This window comes from Salvelinus fontinalis, chromosome 16 (genome assembly GCF_029448725.1).
Source record: "Salvelinus fontinalis isolate EN_2023a chromosome 16, ASM2944872v1, whole genome shotgun sequence".
In the NCBI taxonomy this organism is placed as follows: Eukaryota; Metazoa; Chordata; class Actinopteri; order Salmoniformes; family Salmonidae; genus Salvelinus; species Salvelinus fontinalis.
Genome location: NC_074680.1, coordinates 25,873,654 through 25,884,529, shown reverse-complemented (window position 1 = coordinate 25,884,529; position 10,876 = coordinate 25,873,654). Strand labels below are relative to the sequence as shown.

The following is a 10,876-nucleotide window of genomic DNA, read 5'->3' as shown; positions in this document are numbered from 1 at the left end:
ATAGCCAGAGGCACACTCCAACACATAATTTACAAACTAAGGAATTTGTGTTTAGTGAATCTGCCAAATCAGAGGCAGTAGGGATGACCAGGGATGTTCTCTTGATAAGAGCGTTAATTGGACTATTTTTCTTTAAAAATTCAAGGAATGCTTTTGGGTTTCAGGGAAAATGTATGAAGTAAAAAGTACATTACTTTCTTTAGGAATGTAGTTAAGTAAAAGTTGGCAAAAACACAAATAGTAAAGTACAGATACCCCCAGAAACTACTTAAGTAGTACTTTAAAGTATTTTTACTTAAGTACTTTACACCATTGTGTGTAGGTAAAATTAATTCATGCTTGAAATTTTGCCAGGAATGCCTTTATGCGCAAATATCGAAATAATCACCATCATATCGAAGTAAATTTGTGTGGTTCTCTCACTACGCCTCAGGAAACCATGCAGTTTATTAGACTACAGATTAAATATACACTGCTCAAAAAAATTAAGGGAACACTTAAACAACACAATGTAACTCCAAGTCAATCACACTTCTGCGCGAAAGTGGAAGCATGGTTATTGACAACAATCAATATTGAAAGGAGTATTTATTGTCAAGCATCATGCAAGGTCGAGCTGACACAATAAGTGGTGGCATGCACCTTAAATGTTTGTGGCCCGCCATTATATAGAAGAAGAAGGTTGCCCGATGATGCCTGGCCACAGAGATAGCACACTTCTAGGGCCGAAAAGCCTGTTTAAGCATGAGCAGCTCCATTGAGGTCTTTCACCATTTTTAAGTAGTCAACTAGGTGGGACTTCCTATGGGTTAAGGAAGGATCACATAATTCCAACCAGGTCATCAGGAGGGATCAGCCAATGAATTATACTCATGAGAAAACGTTACATAACTGAATGTGGCAGTAAATCGCCAGCCATGGCATCATACCTGTTCAAACAACACACTATAGGTGGCAGTTTGGAACCTTTCAGTTTGTTTACCAACTCAAGAAGTAGCAGAAGAAAATGGACTACTTCAGAATGGAGATGGCGCTGCCCATTTGCTCACGGTTTCCACAGCCACAAATTCAAAAGTGGCTATATCGTGATGTTATGGTTATAAAATTAAGGAAACAAATCGCTTTTCGGTCTTAATTTAAGGTTAGGCATAAGGTTAGCAGCGTGGCTAATGTTAGGTTTAACCTAACCTGTGCTCTCGCAGACGCCATATGGGCATGTACAATGTTGCGTTCTCAAACTACCTATCGCTGTATGGCCTGACACGTCACACGCTCCACCCCCTGGCCGTCAATCAATCACGTTCACGTAGTTGATTCCTCGCACCTGCTTTGGTCAAGGCACATGTTGGTAAAAAAAAAAAAGTATCGACAGAGATTGATTAGCTGTCATTAGCTTTAACTTTGCTTGATACATTGAACAACAAGCATAGCAATTGTTGTTTAGAAAGATGACCATGGACGACTTTCAATTCATGGATAGCTTCAAGAGAAAACGCATCAAATTGACCCTCAAGACTGCTACTTTCCTTGGAATTGTTCAGCGGATAAACACCAATAAAACTGTGATTTTAGAGGACGGTAAGATATAAAATGAATGCACTGACTTACAATATATTGATTTGAACTATTTTTCAGTTTTACATGGTCATATTTTTTGCAAAGAATCTCCACGGTATCTGATCACAATCAGCTCAGCTAGTTTGCTATGGTAGCTAACGTTAGTTAGCCAGCAGATGCGGTTTTTCCAGAAAGGCGTGCGCATGTGCTAGGGACTGACCTGGACCCGGTTTGCCAAAAGCATCTCCAATCAAATGTATTTTTTTATTAAGCCATTTTTACATCAGCAGATGTCACAAAGTGCTTATACAGAACCCAGCCTAAAACCCCCACCGATTTTAGAAGCACATTTGGCTAGGAAAAACAACCTAGAAAGGCTTGAACCTAGGACCAGGCTCTGAGGGGTGACCAGTCCTCTTCTGGTTGTGCCTGATGGAGAACCAGGCCGTTCTTCAAGATGTTTACACGTTCATAGATGACCAGCAGGGTCAAGTAATAAAAACAGTGGTTATAGAGCAGTGGTCACCAACCTTTTTGGAGTCGGATCATTTTCTGAGTCAAAATGCAAAACGAGACCCACTGCTCAGAATATGTTTTTTTACATTACTTAATAAACGTAAGCCTATGCAACATTAAGCAATTAAAAACGGTTCTGTAGAAATTTGGCTATCCCTTAATTCCCCAATGTTCTTTTCAGACCTTTTTCAAATTGTTTCAAAATGTTAGGTAAATGATCACACAGGTAATACATCATTTGTTGTATTACTTGCAAGGCATGAATGAGTGAGTGCCTGCTTCTGATGGCCAGTCTGAGGGGAGGGATGGAGCAGTGGTGAGGCTGCCTCTCACCAGACTCATAGTCCATCCTCTCCCTCCCTCCGCTGAGAAAAGGGGACAGTCTTCCAGCTGATGGCGAAACTTGTCGTACTCCATTATTTCTGCCTCATGCACCAATTCATGTTACTCCTATGACCAGAGAAAGTAAAATATTCCTTGACGTTAAAAGACAAGATGCAAATAATAACGCTGATCGAAACACTTTGTTATACTCCTTCATTGCAGTGCTGGTTATAGCATGAGTGGAAGTAGGGCGACTGTGCTTTTTATTGCGCTTTTTATTGCTTATAAAACTGTTGAACAAAGTGTTGACAGTGCTGAATAACAGCATGAACTTACTCATAAAACAGCAGCTCTGCTGTATTCATTGAGTCTCTCACTAGTCATGGTTATAAGTGTTAATCTCACATTATCAACTTTGCTGTGCGTTCCAAGGTTTCTTTTTCCAGTCTACGGCTTGAGGGAGCTCAGATCACTGTGTCTGCAGTTATCTAATTAGCCAGCGGTAGGCCTATAGGTGCACTTGATTTGCCCTCTGGGGCTGCCGGGTAGGCATAGTTTTACCTTCAGATACATAAAATGGGAGCACTGCCTACCCGGCGCTAGGGCTGCTGAATCAAGTGCACCTACCACCAACAGTGCGAAACAAATAAAAACGAAATGGGAACGCAAGGATTATTATTCTTTTTTACATAAATGTTTGGTGAAAGACTAGGAATGGCTTGGAGATCGACCAGTCGATCAAATCAGATTTTGTTCAAATCAAATGTTCAATTGTTCAAATAAAATTTTATTTGTCAAATGCGCCTAATACAAAAGGAGTAGACCTTACCGTGAAATTCTTACTTACAATGCAGTTTCAAGAAAATGTTAAGTAAATATTTTCTAAATAAACGAAAGGGGGAAAAAACAACTCAATAACGAGGCTATATACAGGGGGTACCGGTAACGAGTTATAGAGGATGCACCAGGTCAGCACCTCAGAAGTAAAATGCCAGTTGGCTTTTCGTAGCCAAGCATTGAAGTCGAGACAGCAGGTGCGGTAGAGGGAGAGAGGGTCAAAACAACATTAGGGCCGGAACAAGTTAGCACGTCCGGTGAACAGGTCAGGGTTCCATAGCCGCAGGCAGAACAGCAGAAACTGGATCAGCAGCACGAGCAGGTGGACTGGGGACAGCCAGGAATCGTCAGGCCAGGTAGTCCTGAGGCATGGTCCTAGGGCTCAGGTTCTCCGGGAGGGGAGAGGGAACATGTGTATCCTGATGTGTGCGATAATGTGCCAAATCGGTGATTTAGAGCTTTTAAAGAAAAAAAGGCATTAGAATAAGCTGCCTTAATATTTGCAGCCATATATGGTAATATCTCTATAGGAGCTGATCCATCAGTATTGTGCAATAATTTTAATGCCTCAAGTCTTCAACTGGCAGCTTCCATTAAATAGTACCTGCAAAACACCAGTATCAACGTCAACAGTGAAGAGGCGAGTCCGGGATGCTGGCCTTCTAGACAGTTCTTCTGTCAAGTGTTTCGCTCATCTTAATCTTTTTATTGGCCAGTCTGAGAGATGTCTTTTTCTTTGCAACTCTGCCTAGAAGGCCAGCATCCCAGATTCGCCTCTTCACTGTTGACGTTGAGACTGGTGTTTTGCGGGTACTATTTAATGAAGCTGCCAGTTGAGGACTTGTGAGGTGTCTGTTTCTCAAACTAGACACTAATGTACTTGTCCTCTTGCTCAGTTGTGCACCGGAGCTTCCCGCTCCTCTTTCTATTCTGGTTAGAGACAGTTTGTGTTCCGTGAAGGGAGTAGTACACAGCGTTGTACGGGATCTTCAGTTTCTTGGCAATTACTCGCATGGAATAGGCTTCATTTCTCAGAACAAGAATAGACTTACGAGTTTCAGAAGAAAGATCTTTGTTTCTGGCCATTTTGAGCCTGTAGTTGAACCCACAAATACTGATTCTCCAGATATTCAACTAGTCTAAAGAAGGCCAGTTTTATTTCTGCTTTAATCAAAACAACAGTTTACAGCTGTGCTAACATAATTGCAAAAAGGTTTTCTAATGATCAATTAGCCTTTTAAGATGATAAACTTGGATTAGCTCACACACAAGCACACTCCGGTGCCATTGGAACACGGAGTGATGGTTGCTGATAATGGGCCTCTGTACGTCTACAGTTAAGTCAGAAGTTTACATACACTATAGCCAAATACATTTAAACTCAGTTTTTCCACAATTCCTGACATTTAATCCTAGTAAAAATTCCCTGTTTTAGGTCAGTTAGGATCACCACTTTATTTTAAGAATGTGAAATGTCAGAATAATAGAGTGAATGATTTTTATTTCAGCTTTTATTTCATCACATTCTCAGTGGGTAGGAAGTTTACATACACTCAATTAGTATTTGGTAGCATTGCCTTTAAATTGTTTAACTTGGGTCAAATGTTTAGGGTAGCTTTCCACAAGCTTCCCACAATAAGTTGGTGAGTTTTGTAGGCACCTTACTCTCACACGCTTTTTCAGTTCTGCCCACACATTTTCGATGGGTTTGAGGTCAGGGCTTTGTGATGACCACTCCAATACCTTGACTTTGTTGTCCTTAAGCCATTTTGCCACAACTTTGGAATTATGCTTGGGGTCATTGTCCATTTGGAAGACCCACTTGCAACGAAGCTTTAACTTCCTGACTGATGTCTTGAGATGTTGCTTCGATATATCCACATAATTTTCCTACCTCATGATGCCATTTATTTTGTGAAGTGCACCAGTCCCTCCTGCAGCAAAGTACCCCCACAACATGATGCTGCCACCCCGTGCTTCACAGTTGGGATGGTGTTCTTCGGCTTGCCAGCCTCCCCCTTTTTCCTCCAAACATAACGTGGTCATTATGGCCAAACAGTTCTATTTTTGTTTCATCAGACCAGAGGACATTTCTCCAAAAGTGTGTTCTTTGTCCCCATGTGCTTTTGCAAACCGTAGTCTGGCTTTTTTTATGGCGGTTTTGGAGCAGTGGCTTCGTCCTTGCTGAGCGGCCTTTCAGGTTATGTCGATATAGGACTCGTTTTACTGTGGATATAGATACTTTTGTACCTATTTCCTCCAGCATCTTCACAAGGTCCTTTGCTGTTGTTCTGGGATTGATTTGCACATTTCGCACCACAGTACGTTCATCTCTAGGAGACAGAACGCGTCTCCTTCCTGAGCGGTATGACGGCTGCGCGGTCAAAGGCTGTTAATACTTGCGTACTATTGTTTGTACATATGAACGTGGTACCTTCAGGCGTTTGGAAATTGCTCCCAAGGATGAACCAGACTTGTGGAGGTCTACAATTTTGGCTGATTTGATTTCCCCATGATGTCAAGCAAAGAGGCACTGAGTTTGAAGTGAAGGTAGGCCACTGAAGGTAGGCCTTGAAATACATCCACAGGTACACCTCCAATTGGCTAATTGACATCATTTGAGTCAATCAGAAGCTTCTAAAGCCACAACATAATTTTCTGGAATTTTCCAAGCTGTTCAAAGGCACAGTCAACTTAGTGTATAATCTTCTGACCCACTGGAATTGTGATTAAGTGAGATAATCTGTCTGTTAACAATTGTTGGAAAAATTACTTGTCATGCACAAAGTAGATGTCCTAAGCGACTTGCCAAAACTATAGTTTGTTAACAAGAAATTTGTGGAGTGGTTGGAAAACGAGTTTTAATGACTCCAACCTAAGTGTATGTAAACTTCCGACTTCAACTCTATGTAGATATTCCATAAAAAATCAGCAATTTCCAGCTACAATAGTCATTTACAACATTGACAATGTCTACACTGTATTTCTGATCAATTTGATGTTATTTTAACAGACAATTCCCAAACCCCAAACTTTTGAACAGTAGTGTAGCTAGGTAGTATTTGACTGTTGCACGAAGCTAGTAGTCTGCAATGAATGGGTTTAATCTTTTTCAGTTGTGGATGTCAAGAATGGAAGGAAATTCCCTGGAGTGAAACTATTCTTTGGACATGAAATTCTGAATGGTAGGCAGCCTGAATCGTGCACTTTTATTTCTGTCATTATTATTATTAGATAGTTTGTCAAGTTGAATCTAATCGTCTCTGGTCTTCTGCTATGAATAACTGTTAGTTACCCTTCTATCTTTCAGTGGAATTCCCAAATGTAACAAAGACTGACCGGTATGTCCGATATTGACGTCATTAGTGAATGGATGAACGATTATCTAACCATGGAATTATTCTTTGTATGCATCTGTCATATTTTACAATAGTTGACTTTGCTCACGGATAAATGAAGGTGTCATTAGTATTGCATGCAATAATACCAAAAGACTGTCGTCTGCTCTGTGGCTCAGAGATAACACCAGTGACCACAGACCTGAAGGTCACCTGACAGTGGCAGAGTTCCAGCCTTACAGGAAGGGTCTCATACTGAGTGAGTTGACCTCAGGTTAAATACTATATTGTACACATTTAACTAGTAGAAGCCATAGATTTGCATCATTAGCTTTTTTCTTTAGTGTGTTTATATGATCTATGTAGTACTACAAATAGATATCCGCCATCCTCAGATGACGATGATGAGAGCCATGTCAACTTTGTGGTCATTGATGAGTTCCATGAGAAGTTTGGTCCTGCTGTGAGTACCTAACCCTCACAATCACTGTTTCATATCACCTAGCCCCTGGGTGTAAGCTTCACATTACATAGCCTATTGGCATACAGATGTGGATAACATTTCTGAGGAAAATGAATCTAGTGGGAGCCTAAAGAGGTGTGTGTCCTGTCCTGTGGGTGTACGGATTGAACTCTAGCACCTTGCTTGGTCATGCTCTCCACCTAGATGATGCACATCCGGAAGCAGCAGGTGATCGGGATAGGAGCTGACGGAGTCGGGACGTTCCAGCACGAGAGACTCTGTTGGCTGCAGGTGAGGAAAGAGACAGATCCTACCTAGACTTTTACATATGTGTGTTCTATTTCACATAATCTATTACTTTTCATTGTTGGAAATTTGAGCAACTGAACTATGTCCAATCTCCTTTGTAGATTGCCACTAAGAACAAAGTGTACCTCTTTGACATCCTGTTGCTTGGAGCCCGGGCCTTTAAGAACGGCCTGTCCATGATCCTAGAAAATAACCACATATTAAAGGTGAGTAATTTAGATGGGAGAGTCGGACATATTATCCCATTTCACTTCCATCTCATGCAATTTCTGTCTGTATATATTTGTTGTTCAGGTCACTCATGACTGCCGGAGCCTCGCCGGATGTCTGATGGCTCAGTTTGGCGTAAATCTCACCAACGTCTTTGACACGCAGGTACTATACTATAGAGTGTGCAGCCTAGATGTTGTTGTTGTTCTATGAATGGATTCTTACTTACCTGTAGGCATCATACCAGGTGTTGTCCTACCTGCCTTATCACAGCAATGTAGTCATGTTATTTCTCCATAGGTGGCAGATATCCTGTGCTTCTACACAGCGACCGGTGGCTTCCTGCCAGACAGGGTCAGTCCCCTACCGAAGGTGGTGAGCCTACATTTGAAGATGTCCTCGTCACAACTCTCCTCTCTCAACATCAAGTCTCTGCTCACCAAGGTACAGAACCCTAAAGGAGGGAACATAGCACAGCATTATGGATGTGGTATGTGTGTCTTTGTCTCAGTGGAACAGAGACCTGTTGGAAGACTTGTATTTGTGTGTGTTAAAGGTTTACAAGATGTGTCTGTACTAAACCTGTATCGGTGTGTCTATACTAAACCTGTAGGAGGACAAAGAGGTGTGGTACGTGCGTCCCTGCCCTTTGTCCCTGCTGAAGGTCATGGCCCTGTCGGTGATCCACCTGCAGCCTCTGAGACTGGTGCTGCTGGATGCCCTCATGGCTGACTACACAGGCCTGGTGGACTCCTACCTCAGCGGCAGCCGAGAGGAACCTGTCCACATGCAGAACATCGGCTCGGTGAGCCACACACACACACGACCCAACACAACCACCCACATAAAGTATTTACATACTCAAACATCCAGAGCCACTTACTCATTACTGTACATATGGCAATGTTGAGAGAATATTTAGTGACGTAAAAATGAATAGATCTCCATGGCAGTAATTGTCTGAGATATATAAATGTCTGTGTGTTGTGTTGAGATGATATAGAAGCTCATGGGCAGCTGTGCGTGTCTGTCTACAGAGCAGTGTTCTTGAGCTGCCCAGCGAGCTGCGGGAGTTGGAGCACACGCGTCAGAAGCGCCAGAAGTGGGCCGTCGACCGCTACCCTGTCACTAAGCAGGGCCTGCTGGAGCGCTCCAACCCCAGACCCCTACCCCCATCACAGAATGGGCAGGGCAAGGACACAGCCACCCAAAGACAACCAGACCCTCCTGTCCCCACAGAAGTGGTGCCTGTAGTCCCAGCACCAGGACAGCGCCCAGCAGAGAAACCCCGTCCCAGCAATACCCTGGGGGCCTCCGACCCCGACGCTATGACCAGTGCCCTGACACAAGAGGCCCAGCAGAGCTACAGGAAACAGCCGTCTGGAGTCGTCAGCCCAGTGGCTCCATCAGGAGCAACAGGACTCTTGGAGATAGTGATGGACACAATGGCAGGCAGAGGGAGGTCCCTGTTGAAAGACCCAACGCCACCCATTCTCCCTGTGTTCCCCTACCTGGGAAGAGGCCTGGCTCTCCCGATACCAGCAGCCCAGGTCCCCAAGGAGAGCCCCGGAGCCCTGAAGACCCAGGCCCCAGTGGGGAGGGTGGAGGTGCCTGTCCCCCCAGGCCCAATACCCAGCCCAATACAGCCATCTGAAAACATCCCTGGTGCTGGGAGAGGCCTCATACAGAAACCCCAAGGTCTCACCTCTCCTCTCAGTCTCTCCTTCAGTTCATTTAGAAAGAGATGATGATTAGGATTCATCTCAATCACCACCTATGATTGGGATTGGTTGGTTCAAAATTTACTTTTGTACATTTTTATTCTATGACGACCACTAGGTGGCGGTAAATTGTCAATTCTGTTTGCAATATAAATTGCACCAATGTTTGGGGGTGAAACTATATTGTTGTACTGCTTTTCTATTTCAAATGTACAATACGTACAATATCAAATCATAATTGGATGAGTGATATTTAGAATTGTGTCCCATGATATCTGGTTAACCTGTACATTTGTTTATTTAAGCTTCTATTTTTAAATTTACTTAAATTGCTGTTCAGCACTTGTTCCTTTACAAAGTTAAATTAACACCAGTTCAATACTCTGATTTATTGTGATTCTGTCTTTCTCTCTTTCTGGCCTGATTTGTGTGAGTAATGGTACATTCTGAATCTGTGTTAAGTGCAGTCATTTCACTTGGTAATGAGGATATGCTGTTAATGAAAGAAAAACATTGTTTCTGGAAGGTTGCTTTGATTACAGATGACTGCAAAACCATTAAAGCTGGCACAGAATGAATGCAGGATGTTGACATGAAATTGATATTGCCTGTCTGCAGCACTAATCACTCAAGAAGTTCAGATGCTGACGATCATAAGTACCCAACACCTGCCATGTTTTACACAGGAAAACAAAGCCATGTCTTTATTAATCTATGGGCTTCCTGAATTAGGATACTGCAATGCGGATATTACACACGTGTTTCACAAAGAGCCACTTTGAATTCATTTTCAGAGGTGCAGTTTGGGATCAACAGGATATTAAGACAAAAACAATGTGTTTAAACTGCAGCAGGGCGCGGTACAAATGGTGCCCACATTAATCACGTCTTATTGCCATGTTTATCTACGTATAGCAGCTTGGGCTCATGCCAGGTGCCCTCATTGAAGGCATGAAACGGATAAAGTAGTCTTTTAATTAACTAGGAGGGAGCAGAGCACAAAGACCCATCTCTCTTAGCAACTGGCGCCTCCTCAGCTTCTGCTAGGGACTGGATCGATAGTAGTGAATGGCGGGCGGATTGATACAGTTACATATCGGGATATTATTTTTGACGATATATCGTATAGTTCTGACTCGCAATTGTTTTGCGCTACTTGGCTGGACCTGCACCAAAATGGCAGCATTTACTTTTTTAAATAGGGAGCCAGTTTGTTTTCAGCAAATTCCATGACTGATCAAAACTTGTTTTTTTCATGGCTCTCTTTTGTCCCTCTGCAGCAGACATATGGTGAGATCATGGATTATTCTATACTTAATCTCCTAGCCTTTTAGGCCTTTAGCGCTTCTATACTTCATCTCCTAGGCCTTTAGCGCTTCTATGCTTCATCTCCTAGGCCTTTAGCGCTTCTATGCTTCATCTAGCCTCCTAGGCCTTCTGAGCTTCTTTTAGATTTCAAATTGAAACAGTCATCTTGTTTCCAGTAATGTGACTGAAAATAGAATTCCAATCAATTTAGTCTTGAAACATTGACCAGTGGCTGTAAGAGCCTTCCTGCATTTAGGTTTTCACGAGGTTCTCTTCACTGTTGGGCTTTGTCA

General features: G+C 42.7%; 1 protein-coding gene across 1 annotated transcript; it reads left to right on the top strand.

Annotated features, from left to right (window-relative positions):
- Positions 1-1,295: 1,295 nt before the first annotated feature.
- On the top strand, positions 1,296-9,853 carry exd1 (exonuclease 3'-5' domain containing 1). Its single transcript, XM_055864811.1, has 11 exons — positions 1,296-1,578; positions 6,351-6,419; positions 6,545-6,575; positions 6,752-6,831; positions 6,968-7,035; positions 7,240-7,326; positions 7,446-7,550; positions 7,639-7,719; positions 7,855-7,998; positions 8,168-8,359; positions 8,592-9,853. The coding sequence occupies exons 1-11, from the start codon at positions 1,449-1,451 to the stop codon at positions 9,300-9,302; spliced, it is 1,698 nt and encodes a 565-aa protein (XP_055720786.1). The 5' UTR covers positions 1,296-1,448; the 3' UTR covers positions 9,303-9,853.
- Positions 9,854-10,876: the final 1,023 nt, after the last annotated feature.

Excerpts from the sequence above, each read along its gene's own strand:
- exd1 (XM_055864811.1), top strand. The coding sequence starts at position 1,449 with ATGACCATGGACGACTTTCAATTCATGGATAGCTTCAAGAGAAAACGC. Across the intron at positions 6,832-6,967 it reads CAGGAAGGGTCTCATACTGA|ATGACGATGATGAGAGCCAT; the intron begins GTGAGTTGACCT and ends CGCCATCCTCAG. Across the intron at positions 7,327-7,445 it reads AGAGACTCTGTTGGCTGCAG|ATTGCCACTAAGAACAAAGT; the intron begins GTGAGGAAAGAG and ends TCTCCTTTGTAG.